Source organism: Cetorhinus maximus, chromosome 2, assembly GCF_964194155.1.
Source record: "Cetorhinus maximus chromosome 2, sCetMax3.hap1.1, whole genome shotgun sequence".
In the NCBI taxonomy this organism is placed as follows: domain Eukaryota; kingdom Metazoa; phylum Chordata; class Chondrichthyes; order Lamniformes; family Cetorhinidae; genus Cetorhinus; species Cetorhinus maximus.
This window is the reverse complement of record NC_135880.1, coordinates 31,266,080-31,284,158: the sequence shown is the minus strand read 5'-3', so window position 1 is coordinate 31,284,158 and position 18,079 is coordinate 31,266,080. Positions and strand designations below refer to the sequence as shown.

The 18,079-nt window shown below is 42.3% G+C and overlaps 1 protein-coding gene across 1 annotated transcript in view; it reads right to left on the bottom strand.

Moving 5' to 3' along the window:
- snx25 (sorting nexin 25) overlaps window positions 1-18,079 on the bottom strand; it is a 253,050-nt gene that overhangs the window by 128,119 nt on the left and 106,852 nt on the right. Inside the window, exons 4-5 of the mRNA XM_078562219.1 lie at window positions 16,952-17,168; window positions 444-619 (exon numbers count right to left, since the gene is read on the bottom strand). Of these exons, the coding sequence (XP_078418345.1) occupies window positions 444-619; window positions 16,952-17,168 (393 nt within the window). The remainder of the gene's footprint in view (window positions 1-443; window positions 620-16,951; window positions 17,169-18,079) is intronic.

Below are 18,079 nucleotides of genomic sequence, written 5' to 3'. Positions count from 1 at the left end.
TCACTCTTAACTGCCCTCTACAATGGCCTAGTAAGTCATTCAATTGTATCTCAAGGGTAACTAGGGATGAGCAATGCCAGCAACAACAAAAAAAATCCATTGTTGGCTTCTCCTCATAAGCAATCCAAATGGAGCCATTACCAGCAAGATGGCTCAGTTGAATTTACAAAGGTAAGAACTCCTTCAAAATTTCAGTCAGATTTCACTGCAGGTTAAATATCCAAACATAACGAGGATTTTTTTTTGCTTAAGTTTTCCCACTTATTACAAATGAAGGGCACTCCTTTAATCTAGGCAAATTATTTGCCGTGAATGGCGGACTTTCTATTCAGACTTTAAATTATTAATGGGGATAATTAAATGGTTAATGCTAATGACAGGTTGAGGCACTCCTCAGTTACAGCTTGTCTAAGCAACCCAAATTCCCAAGGACTCGCACATACCTTTCATGGCCAATATTTCTGCAAGAACAATCTTTAGGCTATGAGAAGCGACATCTTTCGTATTTAAGAGACAAAGCACCAGCACCCGTGAGCACGTGCGCAGAAATTGGTCCTCATCCTCAAAGCTCTTCAAGCATGGATGTAGAGGGAAGGGTTTTGGCTGCTGCTCCTCTTGCCTAAAAGGAATAATAATCAGGCAGCATTAAACCAACACATATCCACAATTCAAATATGAAGAATAATCCTCAATTTTCTACTCCATAAAAACCCATGCACACAAACAGCTGGCTCACTGTATCTATACATATCATTGGTACAAAGTTCAGGGGAGTTTTATTAAGGGGATCGATAAAAAGAAAACTTGAATGTACTATATAATCACGTGCTTATATCTCAATTTTAGGAACAGGAATAGACCATTCAGCCTCTTAAGCCTACTCCACCATTTAATGAGATTGTGGCCCATCCACACCTCAACTCCATTTTCTCAAGACGCAAGACTGTATCTAAATTGTCCTAGTAATATCACTCAACTCAACTGCAATACCACAAGAACACCAGTTATTCCACCAATGTGAATTTTCCATTCCCAGCACAGAGAATACTTTGCAGGCTTTTTGTATGAAATCTTCAATTAAGTGGCAAATTTTGATAGTTTCATATTATAAATTTGCCTAAAAAGAGGTTTAATGCAATGGACAGCCTCGAGTACTATATTACATTTCAAGGAATAATATAGACTGGTATTAAAAGAGGAATGAAATAATAAATGCAAGTATTAAACTTGGAATATTTCTCCTGCTATAGAATGAATATGAAGCAGTGTGGAACAGTTTAATGGACAAGACAGTTGAGGGTTATGGGAGGGCAGACAGGCGAGTGGAGTTGACACCACCACCAGGTCAGAAATGATCTTACCAAATGGCAGAACAGACTCGAAGGGCTGAAGGATCCTAAGTCCTATGTCCCTATTTGGATTCTGAGGTTTGGAAACGCTCTTTATTTCATTTTTACTGAAAGTCTCACCTCCACATTTTCACTTTCTGAATCCGGTAGGAGAGAGTAATATACAAAAGGATACTCAGGGGGTCATCAGCCACCCCAGGCATTCAGAGTTAGCCCTCAACAGCACTCAGCTTAAAGTGGTAATGAAGAGCACCAAGATTATTTGGCGAGAAATTGAGCGATTGGATTTCAAAACAAATCACGTCACCAGGAGTCTTTATTGAGCTGGATGCTAGGACAGTGTTCTCCTGGTCTATACCAACTAAACAATTGCACAGGGGAGGCGGTGGCGTAGTGGTATTATCACTGGGCTAATACTCCAGATACCCAGGGTAATTCTCTGGGGACCTAGGTTTGAATCCCACCATAGCAGATGGTGAAATTTGAATTCAATGAAAAAATTCAATGAATTCAATAGAAGTCTAATGATGACCATGAAAACATTGTCGTAAAAACCCATCTGGTTCACTTATGTCCTTCAGGGAAGGAAATCTGCCATCCTTACCTGGTCTGGCCTACATGTAACTTCAGACCCACAATAGTGTGGTTGACTCTTAAATGCCCTCTGAAATGGCCTAGCAAGTCATTCAGTCCTCAAGGGCAATTAGGGATGGGCAATAAATGCTGGGCCAGCCAGTGATGCCCACATCCCATGAACAAATTTTTAAAAAATCAACCAGAGAACAGACTGTCCTACCCAACCCTATCATCCCTGCCCCCCGATTTTAACATAGGATTATCACTGAAATAAAAAACAGTGAATTCAGAAGAAACTCCAGAGAGTGGAGGGCATGTAGAATCAGAGAATGGTTGAGGCAAATAGTGCATGTGCATTTAAGGGGAGGCTAGATAAGCATTCGAGGGGGAAGGACATTGAGGGTTATGCTGACAGAGTTACAGAACAAATGAACATAGGAACATATGAACATATGAACATACGAATTAGTAAGCCACTCGGTCTCTTGAGCCTGCTCCACCATTCAATAAGATCATGGCTGATCTGATTGTAACCTCAATTCCACATTCCTGCCTACCTCCGATAACCTTGTACCCCCTTGCTTATCAAGGATCTATCTACCTCTGCCTTAAAAATATTCAAAGGCTCTACTTCTGCCACCTTTTCAGGAGGAGAGTTCCAAAGACTCACGGCCCTCAGAAAAGGTTTCTCCTCAGCTCTGTCTTCAGTGGGTGGCCCCTTATTTTTAAACAGTGCACCCTAGTTCTAGATTCACTCACAGGAGGAAACATCCTTTCCATATCCATACTGTCAAGGCCCTTCAGGATCTTATATGCTTCAATCAATCAAGTCACTTTTTACTCTTCTAAACTCCAGCAGATACAAGCCTAGCCTGTCCAACCTTTCCTCATAAGACAACACACTCATTCCAGGCACTAGTCTAGTAAACCTTCTCTGAACTGCTTCCAACACAGTTACATCTTTCTTTAAATAATGTGACCAATACTGTGCTCCAGATGTGGTCTCACCAATACCCTGTATAACTGAAGCAGAACCTCTCTACTTTTGTATTCAATTCCCCTCGCAATAAATGATAACATTCATTAAATGATAAATGATAGCTTTCCTAATGACTTGCTGTACCTGCATACTAACCTTTTGCAATTCATGCACTAGGACACCCTGATCCGTCTGAATCTCAGAGCTCTGCAATTTCTCACCATTTAAATATGCTTTTTTTTAAAAAAATTCTTCCTGCCAATTTCACATTTTCCCACATTATACCCCATTTGCCAGGTATTTGCCCATTTAATTAACCTATCTATATCCTTTTGTAGTCTCCTTAACAACTTACTTTCTTACCTATCTTTGTGATATCAGCAAATTTAGCAACCATACCTTTGGTCCCTTCATCCAAGTTGTTTACATAAATTGTAAAAAGTTGAGGTCCCAGCACTGATCCCTGTGGCACACCACTTGTTACATCTTGCCAACCAGAAAATTACCCATTTATGCCTACTCTTTTTCCTGTTAGCTGGACAATCTTCTAACCATGCCAATATGCTACCCCCACACCATAAGCTTTTATTTTCCGCAATAACCTTTGATGTGGCACCTTATCAAACGCGTTCTGGAAATCTAAGTACAGTGCATCCACCAGTTCCCCTTTATCCACAGCAAATGTTACTTTTTCAAAGAACTCCAGTAAATTAATAAAACATTATTTCCCTTTCATCAAACCATGTTGACTCTGCCCAATTGCCTTGAATTTTTCTAAGTGCCCCGCTATAATGTCTTTAATAATAGCTTCTAAGGGTGGGAGGAGGCTCAAGTGGAGCATAAACACCAGCATGGTCTGTTTGGTGCTGTATATTCAATATAATGCTATGTATTTATTCTATGTATTAACATGGAGTGAGTAAGGGACTGGGATAAAAATACATGTAGTCAAGCAATGCAAAATTGTAGAACCTGCTTTTACATATACCATGTAAAAGGTTCAGAGCCCATTGTGCAACACCATACACTTTTGAGAGCTTCCTTTGAAAAAGTTTTTAAAATACTTATCTTCACAAAATGTTACTAGAGTCCCATGATACCATCCATGGACAATTTCAGCAAACTGTATTAACGTTAAAAGTAATAGCCAAGCCACAGCATGAGAAGAGTGTACAAAGCATATGATATATCTAACATAGATTCTTTGGGGCAATGTACCTTCAGCCTTTACATACATAATTTCTCTAAGAACAAACAAATTTGCATTTATAATGCACCTCGGGACTTCTCCAAGTGCTTTACAACTAATTAAGAGTAGTCCCTATTGTAATATATATTCCAGCTAATTTGCACCCAAGGTCTCACAAACATTAATGAAAAAATGAGCAAAAAATTTGTTTTAGTGATGTTGATTAAGGGATAAATACTGGCCAGGACACCAGGTCAACTCCCCTGCTCTTCTAGTCTAGAGCTATCTAGTTCCAGAGCTATCTAGTCTGATCCCACTTTCAAGTTCTTGGTCTGTAGCTCTAGTTCTTGGTCAGAAGTGAGGGCGCTGAAACAGATCGATGGCTGACACCAAACTGGGCCATGGCTGACTTAAAGGTGTCGACCATCCTTACGCACTCCACACTCAAAGGGTGTATGGGAGGCTGCGCTGAGACCCAACTCTCTCTCTCTCCCTCCACCACTACATTTCTCCCTCCTAATTTAGGAATATATCCAAAACCCATTATTTTGATTAAGCTTTTAGCGACTGCTCCCAATTTTTCTGCCCATGACTTGACATCCATTTCCCTATCTGTTCTTATTTGTGAAGTGCCTTGAGAGTTTTTAAAAAACTGTTAAAAGCCAAGTTATTGTTGTAGATGCATAAGACAAGCTGATACTACTGAGGTTAAATCAGCATTGGAAAAGTCAATCTGTAGTTGGACGAAGGCAGGGATGAGGGTTTTCCCGTCACTGGGGTGAGATAGGGGCAGAGAGGTTGGAAAAGGCAATGATGATGGACTAGGTGTGGCATTTGAAACTCAGCTCAGGGCACGCCATCTTAATACACAGTTTGCATCCTGAAGCAGAGTAACAAACAGACATCACAAAGAGAAAGTCAATACAAGATTGAACCCTAAAAAAAAATGCCAGTCTCCTTCAATAATGAAAAAAGAACATGTTGGACGTCCATCAAGTACATAAGATTCAATTAAAAGTTCACAAATGCAAAAGCAAAACACTGCAGGTGCTGGAAATGTGAGAAAAAAAATCAAAGCACGCTTTAAGTACTCAGCAGGTCTAGCAGCATCTGTAGAGAGGAAAATAAAATTTATGTTTTAGTTCAATGATCCTTCATCAGAACTGGAAAAGGTTCAGTTTTGATTGAGGAACTATAAGACTCAGTCTCTCCAGGGAAATTACCCAGCTGCGACAGTAGTAAGGTACAGCAGACAAAGGTCAGCCACTGCAGGGGAGAATTAGTTACCTTACTCCAGTCCTGTGTCTCCTCTACTCTATTATAATGTATACTACCAATTTTGTTTAAAAAATTGTAGTATTTAAGCCTTATTTTGCACCATTGGACAATGTGCCTTCCTAAGAAATATCCACTTAAGAAAGCAACAGAGTGCATGGTAATGACTCACCCCACTCCCCACAGTGAGTTTCTCAGCTATGCTGTGGAAAGGAGCCATGCTACGAAAAAAGATGTTGCACATATACCAGACACATAACTATAGTACAACAGGGGGTCAACACAATTACTAGCTTACTCACAAGGTGTTCTTGTGATTTTCAAGTTACAATTTCCTGAAAGATTCATTGGGACTTTTCAAAATAAGGGCCAAATCAGTCAGAACTACACTCACTCATCCTATCAGCTCACAAGCTAAGAGCACGATTTCACTGATGAAAATCAACGGTACAATTCCAGCACATATACATATACAGAACTCCAACCAGAACAAATGAGAAAGACTCGTGTTATTTTGCTCTGTTTTTGGCAACAAATTCTATTCTTTGTGGAATTAACAAATCTAGACCTATAAAAGCAGAAGTGCGCTCTTTGCTCCATCAGTTCCAACACTTTCGACACTTCCGGAATTCTCGCAGTCTTATTATTCCCATTCATGAACAGAGCTGGGATTAAGTCCCTTGCAGGGCACTTTGTTAGTGCTGTTGGGAGGGCTTTAAACTAAAATGGTAGGAGTGGAGGAGCCAGCAGAGAATATTAGAGAGGAATACCAGGGTGCACAAAACACTGGGAGAGACAGGTAGCACTAGTACAGAGAATAGTAAGTTGATAGACGGAGTTGGAGTAAGGGAGAAAGTCATGAAGTCTAAATCAGGGTTACTGTGCATGTATGTGAATGCAGAGTATAGCAAATAAGATTGGGGAGTTACAGGTGCAGACTGCTATGTGGATATATGATGTTGTGGTGATAACAGAGACCTGGCTCAAGGAAGGGCAGGGCTGGGTGTTAAATATTCCTGGGTACAAGATATTTAGAAAAGATGGGAAAGGAAGAAAAGTTGGAGGGTTGGCAGTACTGGTTAAGGAGAACATTGCAGTACTGGAGAAAGGGGATGTTGCAGAGATTCAAGGACAGAATCAATTTGGCAAAGGAACAAAAAGGGTGCAATTACATTGCTCAGTGTAGTCTATGGACCACCAATTGGTGGGACGGATGTCTAACATAAAGGGGAATCCCCCTATCGGCACACAAATAGTAAGAGGGTGGTAAAAGGAGGAGTAGGGCTGATTAGGGACCAAAAAGGGGATTTACACAGGGGGCAGGGGGCATGACTAACGTATTAAATGAATGCTTTGCATGTCTTTACCAAGGAAACTGATGCTACCAAGGTCACGGTGACAGAGGAGGAAACTCTGTCACTAGAAGGGTTCGAAATTGATAAGGAGGAAGCGTTGGATAAACTGTCGGTACTTAAAGTTGACAAGGCACTGGGATCAGACGAGATGCATACAAGGATTTTGAAGGAAGAAAGAGTGGAAATTGCAGGGGCACTGGCCATAATCTTTCAGTCTTCCCTAGACTCAAGGGACGTGCCAGAGGGCTGGAGAATTGCAAACATTACACTCTTGTTCAAAAAGGATTGTAAGGATAAGCCCAGCAATTGCAGGCCAGTCAGTTTAACTTTGGTGGTAGGAAAGCTTCTAGAAACAATTATTTGGGATAGAATTGGTCATCTTACGGAAAAATATGGGTTGATTAGGAAGAGCCAGCATGGATTTCTAAAGGGGAAATCATGTTTAACTAACTTACTGGAGTTTTTTGAAGAGGTAGAAAGGATTGACGAGGGTAATACTATTGATGTGGTGGACATGGACTTTCAAAAGGCAAGATACAGTGCCACACAACAGACTTGAGAAAAGTTATAGCTCACAGAATAAAAAGGACAGTAGCAACATGGATACAAAATTGGCTGAGTAATAGGAGGCAGAGGGTCATGGTCAATGGATATATTTCGTGCTGGAGGAATGTTTGTAGTGGAGTTCCCCAGGGGTCGGTATTGGGATCCTTGGTTTTCCTGATATACATTAATGATCTAGATTTTGGGTGTGTAGGGGACAATTCCAAAGTTGGCAGATTAAACGAAGCCTGAAAGCATTGCAAACTGTAAGGAGGACAGCATAAAACTTCAAAAGAATATAGGCAACTTAATAGAGTGGGCAGATAGGTGTCAGATGAAGTTTAATGCAGAGAAGTGTGAGGTGATGCATTTTGGTCGGAAGAACATGGAGAGATAATATAAAATAAAGAGTAGAATTCTTGAGGGGGTGCAGGAGCAAAGGGACCTGGATGTATATGTGCACAGATCATTGATGGTGGCAGGATAGGTGGAGAGCGCATTTAACAAAGCATACAGTATCCTGGGCTTTATTAATAGGGACAGAGCATACAAGAGCAGGGAGATTATGCTGAGTTTAAATAAGACACAAGTTAAACCTCAGCTGGAGTATTGTATACAGTTCTGGGCACCATACTAGGAAGGATGTGAAAGCATTGGAGAAAGTGCAGAAGAGGTTTACGAGAACAGTTCCAAGGAGAGAAATTTCAGTTATGAAGATAGATTAGAGGGGTCAGGACTGTTCTCCTTGGAGAGAAAAAGGCTAAGAGGAGATTTGATAGAGGTGTTCAAAATCATGAGGGGGCTGGAAAAAGTGGGAGAAACTATACCCGCTTGTAAAAGGACCAAGAGTGAGGGGGCACGGATTTAAAGTGATTTGCAAAAGAAGCAAATGTGATGTGAGAAAAAAACCTTTTCACAGAGCGACTAGTTCGAGGCTGGAATGCACTGCCTGGAAGTGTGGTGGGGGCAGGTTCAATTGAGGCATTTAAGTGGGCATTAAGTCATTATTTGAATAGAACATATAAACAATGTGCAAGGGTACGGGGAAAAGGCAGGAGAATGGCACGAAGTCATGATACTCATTCGGATAGCCGGTGTAGACACTGCATAGCCTCCTTCTACGCCGTAACATTCTGAGATTCTGGAATTTGAATTGAATAAAAATCTGGTAAAAGTCCAATGATGACCATCACACCATTGTCCATTACCATAAAAACCCAACTGGTTCGCTAATGCCCTTTAGGGAAGGAAATCTGCCATCCTTACCTGGTCTGGCCTACATGTTACTCCAGACCCACAGCAATGTGGTTGACTCTTAACTGCCCTCTGAAATGGCCTAGCAGGTCACTCAGTTGTATCAAACTGCTAGAAAGATAATAAATAGGAATGAAACCAAACGGTTTGATCTAGGCACCAGAAACGACTATGGCAATCTCAGCCCTGTCGACCCTGCAAAGTCCTCCTTACTAACATCTGGGGGCTTGTGCCAAAATTGGGAGAGCTGTCTCAGACTGGTCAAGCAACAACCTGACATAGTCACACACTCAGAATTATACCTTACAGATAATGTCCCAGACACCACAATCACCATCTCTGGGTGAGTCCTGTCTCAACAGCAGACAGACCCAGCTGTGGCAGCGGCACAGTGTATACAGTCAGCAGGGAATTGCCCTGGGAGTCCTCAACATAGACTCTGGACCAAATGAAGTCTCATGGTATCAGGTCAAACATGGGCAAGGGAACTTTCTGCTGATGACCACGTACCGCCACCCACCTCCCCCGTCCCCTCAGCTGATGAATCAGTACTCTAGGTTGGAGGGAGCACCGAGGGTGGCAAGTGTGCAGAATGTACTCTGGGTGGGGGATTTTAATGTTCATCACCAAGAGTGGCTTGGTAACATCAATTCAGACTGAGCTGGCCCAATCCTTAATGACATAGCTGCTAGATTGGGTCTGCGACAAGTGGGGAGTGAACAAACAAGCACGAAAATCATACTTCACCTCATCCTCACCAACCTGCCTGCCGCAGATACTTCTGTCCATGACAGTATCGGTAGGAATGACCACTGCACAGTCCTTGTGGAGACGAAGTCCCGCCTTCACATTGAGGATACTCTCCATCATGTTGTGTGGCACTACACCCGTACTAAATGGGATAGGTTTCGAACAGATCTAGCAGCTCAAGACTGGGCATCCATGAGGTGGTGGGCCATCAACAGCAGCAGAATTGTACTTGAACACAATCTGTAACCTCATGGCCCAAAATATCTCCAACTCTACATTACCATTAAGCCAGGGGATCAACCCTGGTTCAATGAAGAGTGTAGCAGGGCATGCCAGGAGCTGGAACAGGCATACCTAAAAATGAGGTGTCAACCTGATGAAGCTACTACACAGGACTAGTTGCATGTCAAACAGCATAAGCAGCAAGCGATAGACAGAGCTGCAATTCCATAACTGACGGATCAGATCTAAAGCGATGGAAGGGGTCATCACTTGCTTAGCAATTACCTGCTCACTGATCCTCAGTTTGGGTTCTGCCAGGATCACTGAACTTCTGACCTCTTTACAGCCTTGGTTCAAACATGGACAAAAGAGCTGAACTCTCGTGGTGAGGTGAGAGTGACTGCTCTTGACATCAAGGTCACATTTGGCCGAGTGTGGCATTAAGGAGCCCTAGAAAAACTGGAGTCAATGGGAATCAGGGGCAAAACTCTCCACTGGCTGGAGTCATACCTAGCACAAAGGGAGATGGTTATGGCTGTTGGAGGACAATCATCTCAGTTCCAGGACATCACAGCAGGGGTTCCTCAGGGTAATGTCCTAGACCCAATAATCTTCTGCTGCTTCATCAATGACCTTCATCCTACCACAAGGTCAGAAGTGTCCGCTGATGATTGCACAATGTTCAGCACCATTCGTGCCTCCTCAGATACTGAAGCAGTCTTTGACAAAAGCAGCAAGACCTGGACAATATCCAAGCTTGGGCTGACTAGTGGCAAGTAACATTCATGCCACACAAATGCCAGGTAATGACCATCTGCAATAAGAGAGAATGTAACCATTGCCCCTTGACATTCAATGGCATTACTATTGCTGAATCCCCCACCATCAACATCCTGAGGGTTACCATTGATCAGAAACTTAACTGGACTAGCCAAGTGAGCAGGTCAGACGCTAGGGATCCTGTGGCGAGTAACTCACCTCCTAACTCCCCAAAGTCTGCCCACCATCTACAAGGCACAAGGAGTGTGATGGAATACTCTCCACTTGCCTGGATGAGTGCAGCTCATAACACCCAAGAAGCTTGACACCATCCAGGACAAAGCGGCCATCTTGATTGACACCACATCCACAAATATTCACTCCCTCCACACACAGTGCCAGCAGTGTATACCATCTACAAGATGCATTGCAAGAGCTCACCAAGGTTTCTTAGACAGCACCTTCCAAACCCATGACCACTACCATCTAGAAGGACAAGGGCAGCAGACACATGGGTACATCACTACCTAGAAGTTCCCCTCCAAGCCGCTCACCATCCTGAATTGGAAATATATCGTTGTTCCTTCACTGTGACTGGGTCAAAATCCTGGAGACCCTCCCTTACTGTTACCCCACAGTTGGGACTGTGGGTGTACCTACACCACATGGACTGCAGCGGTTCAAGAAGGCAGCTCACCACGACCTTCTCAGAGGCAATTAGGGATGGGCAATAAATGCTGGCTTAGCCAGCAATGCCCACACCCCATGAATGAATAATAGAAACATTCTGCAGCCAAGTCCATACCCAGATTGGCTCGAAACCAGCACCAGTTGTTGGTGACAAGATTCAGCATAGCTCTGTCCACAGAATAGAATGGAAGGGCATACCTTTTGGTAGGTGCAGTAAGTCCACAGTACAAGGGAGAGGTTCTATTAACATTGTGGTCTTATTAAAACAGAGCTCTTTTGCATGAGCTTCAAGATATTCCTGACTCTGCTGCTGAACAGAGACAGGGAACAGAAGCAGCCCTGAATGCTGCAGCTGGTAACTGACAATGCCAACAATGTGAGCCAAGAAATGGAGTGCAAGTAAAGAGGCTGAGCTGGAAAGAACAAAGGAAGGAAATCAAATGTATAGGAACAATAGGAAAAGTAAGAGACAAACTGACTGGAGGTACACCAACTCCTGCATCCTCCAGATTTTTCCTTTTATACAATTCCTAATTCCAAAGTTTATCTCACAGATTCATCCTAGTATGAGACCAGTCTGTTTGAATGGCAGCCAGGCAAATGTTGTCTTGAATGAGTTATTTTATACGTGATTCTTCTCTCATCTTACATTATAATCGTAGAGACAGCGCAGAATGAGGCCATTCAGCCCACCCCATGCTGGCTCTTGGAAGAACAGTTGTGCTTAGTCCCACATCCCTGCTTTTTGCCTGCAGCCCTGTAATTTGCTCATCCTCAAGTAGCTTCAACCAACATTTCCAGATCCTGACAACGCTGTGGAGGAAAAAAATTCTCTCCTCTAGTATTTTTTCTGGCTCAACATGGGTCCAAATTCTGGACGCCACGCTTTAGGAAAGATGTGAAGGCATTTAGAGCGCATGCAGAAAAGATTCAGGAGAATGATTCCAGGGATGAGGAACTTCAGTTATGAAGATGGATTGGAGAAGTTGGGACTGTTGTCCTTGGTGAAGCGAAGGCCGAGAGGAAGGTTGATAGAGATATTCAAAATCATGAGGGGTCTGGACAGTGTCAAATGGGGAAATACTCATTTTACGAGTGCAAGGATCAAGAACAAGAGGGCACATAGCAACCAGTCTCTATCAATTAGTGTAGCAGTTCCTGTGCTTGCAGAAAAATAGCTCGATTTCACTAACTTGACACATGCTCAATTACTGAATCAGATTTCTTGCCTCTGCTTTGCCTGTAACAATCTTCCACTTTTAATGTTTTTAAAACCGATGGTTCCCAAAGTTTTTCATCACTAGGGGTTTATCTCACCTATTGATACAAGGATAGGTGATAAGGGCTGATTGCCAAGATTGGGCAAAAGCTCAATTTTTTGGTTCTATCCTGCAACTATCAGGATGGTAGAAGGTGAGGTAGATAGGCCGTGATCATTTTCTATCCAGCAAATTTTACAGAAACCATAAGAGATCAAAATATTGCAAACAACAATACTTTACAACAGGAAGGGAAACTGCTTGCCCTAGGAATTGTTGAATTTTCTATTATGCCAAGACCTGGCCACCATCCATTGGGAAAATCAACCATCTGTACTTTATCCAGCACATCTTTCTCAGGACCTTTGCCATTTTACTCAGCTAAAAATAAGTTTGAGACTTTTGAGACTTATTCAAAACATTATGGAGGCAGTAGCGTAGTGGTATTGTCACTGGACTAGTAATCCAGAGTCCCAGGGCAATGCTCTGGGGACCTGGGTTCAAATCCCACCATGGCAGATGGTGGAATAAAAATCTGGAATGAAGCTGTTGTCAATTATCGTAAAAACCCATCCGGTTCATTAATGTCTTTTAAGAGAAGGAAATCTGGCCTTCATGTGACTCCAGACCCATAGCTCTTAAATGCCCTCTGAGGAAGGGCAATTAAGCATGGGCAATAAATGCTGACCTAGCCAGCGATGCCTACAGCGATTAATTTTTTTTTTTTAATTACTGGGAAATGCACAAGAGATAAATCAAACATATGATTCAGAAAACTGCATGTGAGAAATTAAAAGTACTGCAAGACAAACTTCCCTCAGCAATTAGCCTCTAGTGGAAAGATGTGCCTTAGAAAGAACATGTCACAGAGCATCTCAACAGCAGATAGCTTTGCTTAGAGCAATTAGGAGAGAGAGATGACCACTTCCTGACAAATTTCATAAAACCTGCTGCACATTGCATGGTGTAACACCACAATAAACATGGCCATGAGCAATGCCACAGGAAATCTGGTATATAATACACAGCAAAAGCAATCTGGAGAAATTAACCAAAATTTTCTATTCTATCTACATGGTAATTCAGGGGATGTTTTAAGGTGATGAGGCATGAACCTTTGCATAGGGGTGAGTTATCCAACCAGCATTGCGGGGAGGGGAACGGGCGGTGGGAAAGAGGGCAGGGCCCAGCTTCCTCCCTTGAAACTCCAACTCAAAGAATGTTCTATTGCTATTGTTCATTCCCCCCATCCCTGCTCCAAGGGTCACTGAAGTTTTGAGTCAAGTCTAGAATGTGTATTTTGCCAGCATAAAGAGACAATTAGGAGTGTGGGAGTTAAGGTAAATAGGTAGGAAAGGGGAGAAAATTAAAGAATAACAGTGGAACAGTTCACTTATGGTACTGTATACATGGATAACAAGTTCACAGGAATGAGCCACATTGTAAGGGAAATACTTGGGTGGAAAAGGTCCAGTCTAAAAGATGAAGTTGAAGGCAACAACAACAAATGAATCCCAGGGCCCCTGCTACACATACACAGTCTCTAGAAAGAAATGTTACTGTAGGGATGCAAGATACAATAGAGAATCACATGGTTCAAGTACATAACGTCAGGGGCAAGTGTTTAATTTTATTTGGATTAGCTATGTGGTTGTACACTTGTTTCAGTGAGAAATAAAAACAATGCTTTAAATCACTTTAGGAACAAGGAATTCAGTGCTTCAGTGAAGCCCATCGCAAGCTGGAGGAACAGCACCTCATCGTCTGATTAGGCACTTTACAGCCTTCTGGACTTTACACCGAGTTCAACAACTTCAGACCATCCATCCTCCATCCTCACCTTTTTTTTGTCCTCTTTTATCAATAGTCATTTTTTTTTTTAAATCCACTCATTTTTATTCATTGTTTTATCCTCACCTTTTATCCTATTTTCGATCTTTTTTCCCCACCACCATCCCCTTCCCCCACCTCAGCCCCAATTGGGGCATCTGTCACTTGTTCATGTTGTTCTTTCCAGAGTGCTTACCCTTGTCCTGCTATTATCACATTCTGCAACCATCAACACCTCCTTTAGCCAGTAACACTACCATTAACACCCCTTTGTCCTTTTGTTCATGACATCTTTGTCAAGCTCTCCTTTGCCTCCACCTATCGCTGGCCTGCTATCCAGCTTCACCTGTCCCAGCCCGCTTAAACAGTATAAATTCCATCACATTTTAACTTTTCTTTAGCTCTGAAGAAGGGTCATACGGACTCGAAATGTTAACTTGTCTTTCTCTCCTCAAATGCTGTTAGACCTGCTTTTTCTGTTTTTGAATCCAATGCTTTGTTTGATTGAAACCTATCTTTCAAAGGCATTGCTTCATTGTCAAGATCTAGATATCAGCATTGTTAGTTTGCTATTTCAGCCAATGAGTTAAGAGTGACAGTGAAATTTATTCTGCTACAGACAGATCTGATGCCCATCCAGGCATTTAACATGTAAAGCACGAAACTTTCAATTATATTGATCATTTTTTCTAGAGTGCAAACATTTCTTGTTCATTTTCTCTTGCCAAAATACATTCTTAACTTTTGTACGTGGGTTTGAGGAGTGTCACAATGAGTTAGTATACTGCCCTTTCTCGTCTGGGTCCTGGTCTGAATCTACCCCATGAATATCTCTTGTCTCCATCAGTTGAAACAATCAAGTGACTTTTTGAAGCCTTCATCCAGCTGCTCTTGGACATAATGTCACCGACCCTTTAATTCAGCACTAAATGGCAATATGTATTCTTGCACTCTGCAGGTGATAACAATGTACACAATTTACAGCACACAAACATATGACCCAATGAGTCCATGCCAGTATTCATACTCCATTTAAGTCTCCTCGCATCTTTCCTCATCTCACTCTATCAGTATAACCCTAAACTCCCTGCTCCCTCATATGCTTATCTGGCCTCCCCTTAAATTCACCTATACTAACTGCTTCAGTTCACATTTACCCAGAGAGTGGTGAACGCAATTTTTTTTTCTGAATTCCCGGTTTGATTTCTTGATAACGATTTTATTTTGATGGCCTCTAGAATAGCTGCTGCAAGAAATCAAAACAACAATCTGTTAACCTGAGGAGGGTGGCAGGAGGATCTCACCTTTTCTCCAGTTGATTATAACCCACTTAGCCGGTAGAAATTAGGGGAATGCTGTCCTAGCATCCGAGTGAATAGAGACTCCTGGTGACAGGAGGAATTGTAACTGAACCATACAATATAAGGGAAATCAACATCCACAGTTGAGAGACTGGGTGGTATGCTATCCTTCCATCTCTGAAGCTGCATTCTAATCTAGGCCGATCAGATTTTAAAACTCTGTTTAAAGCATGTTTTTACAGGCAGGAACGACAAGACCCTACTGGAAGTGTATCCACAGGATGCAACTTCCATAATTTGGCACTCTCGCTCAGAAGATGCAAACTAACTGGAGCTGGAAATCAAGGCATGGCACTAAAGCAGTAGCAGGTGATTATCTGAGGATAAGTCACATTGTCGGGGTGGAGCCTCATCCAAGCATCTGTCTGGAACTTTACCGGTGCTGACATTATGGGGAATTGCTCCATCCCCCAGTGTCAACATCTTTTATCTTGATGAGCACAAAAGCACCATAGGAACAATGAAAAACATAAATCTACAGTTGTCAGCTAGTGTGTTGACAATTCAAGAGAGGCTGTCCACTTCCCTCTTACTTGCAGGGATTACTTTATTTGCTGCGCATGCAACAACTCGCATTACTACAGAATCTTTAATGTAGAAAGATTTTCCAAGGTGCTTCATAGGAGCCTGATCCAAAAAAATTCGACATTGACCAAGCTTTCAGTCACTCCTCTAACATCTGCTTCTTTGGTTCAAAGAGGTGGACTTAATGAAGGGAGAAAGGGCAGAGAGACAAAGAGATTAGAGAGGGAATTCCAGAGCTTATGCCCTAGATAGCTGAAGGCACAGCCACTGCGTGAAGGAAGTGGAAGGCAGCTTAAGAAGCCAGAATTGGAGGAAAAGCAGAATTGTCAGTGGGTTGGGGGTGGTTACAGAAACAGGGAGGGGCAAGGCAATGGAGGGATCTGAACACAAGGATGAGAGTTTTAAATATGAGGTGTTGATAAACTGAAAGGCACCTTTTAGACGTGCCGAAACCAAGAGAGCACTTTAAAAAAGATCATAATGAAAAAGGAGAAAACCGCATCATGCCCACCTACTGATAAACATATAATGTGCTGCATGCACTAGATTTAGGAGAATGGTGTGTTAATTCTCTATTTGAGGATACCATTAAAATTATTTATATCAGAATATCACAAATCAGCTTAGCCAGAATTTGGGAAAGTGCTGACTGACATTGAAAGGGTACGTGTTAGTTATCTTTTTGTGACCAGAAGAAATGCTCAATAAATGTTGCATCCAATTCAACATCCAGTTTGCTGAGGTGGTTGCCCTTAATCAGGATTGGACCAGTGTAATTAAGCCAGGGGAGATCAAATAGGATTCTGCTCTGGCTGGTGAAGATATAATGGGATTCAGCTACAATGTCACCCATGGTCAAACAGTTTACTAGCAATCGCAGTCACAACTCAAAGGAGCCAGTCAGGCTCAGGACTGAAAAGTATCCAGGGTGCAATAGAACCGTGCCCCAGTAAAGAGCGAGGACTCTCAGGCAAGATGAGGAGGGATAAAAATTGACAATATAATTAAACTGCACATCTCAAACCAATCCTTTACCTTGTGTTCGCTGCCTTGAGGTCACAGAAGTGAGTGAGTACAGTCCGGACTACATCATTACAAACCACTTTAACTATGTCAATGTTACTCAGTCGAACGCGCAACTGCTTTGCCATTTCCCAGAAGTCTTCTGAAAGCATGTGGTACAGGTGCCCTTCATCTTTGCTGATCTTCACATACCAGGAAAGGATGTAGTCCCTGTAGCTGTAGTCAAAAACTGAAAAACAGAAAAACAAAAAGATGCAAACTGTGAGATCACCCTGAATGTTGTAGAGATGAAGAACGAAAAAAAGTCTTAATTTTCAAATCCCATTTCACGCAAGCAGGGCCAAACACCAGAGGCTAGGAGGGCCCAGGCTCGGTGTTATAAACAGAGTTTCATCGTTGTCCAGACTGAGCAGCCAGAGCGCCAGACCTGAAAGACTGGCTTTTAAAAAACTGTCAGTTACGATTTTTAATAAAAGCTTCACTGACAGGTCACGCTTCTGACCTTCATGCAGCGTCGTGGTTCCGATTTCTTTGGAAAAGCCCACCAGAAAACTGCGAACTGCCTGAAGGTCAGCAGCAGCAGCGCAGCAACTGCCATGAGTGTCCCCTTGGTTGAAAAATGTTAAATGAAACCCTGTAATCATTTCAGATCCAATTGGTCGCTGTGTGGGGGTGGGGGTGCTGGAAGGGTCACTTAAGATTTAGCACACAAATTAAAATACTGTACATTTATCAAAATTCTCTTTTGAATTTAAACTGCCATATAAATAGTAGTCTAAACTTTCATCATGCTCTAAAGTAGACAATTCTGATGACATGTTGTGTTGATGTACCAGAGGCTTGAGGATTTCTGCCTCATCAAAGAGCCTTTCTTTCTCACTGGGATAAATCTTTTGAGCATTATTAAATATCTCCTTAAAAGTCAGCCACCACATCTCTACTGTGCTGCCTTTTAACCTAGTTTCGCAGTTCACTTTAGCCAACACTGCCTTCATACTCCCATAGTGACCTCTATTTAGGTTTAAAACATCGGTCACAGACCCACACTTCTCCCTTTCAAACTGAACATGAAATTCTATCATGTTGTAGTCACTGTCACCCAGAGGCTCCTTTATCATGAGGTTATTGATTAATCCTGTC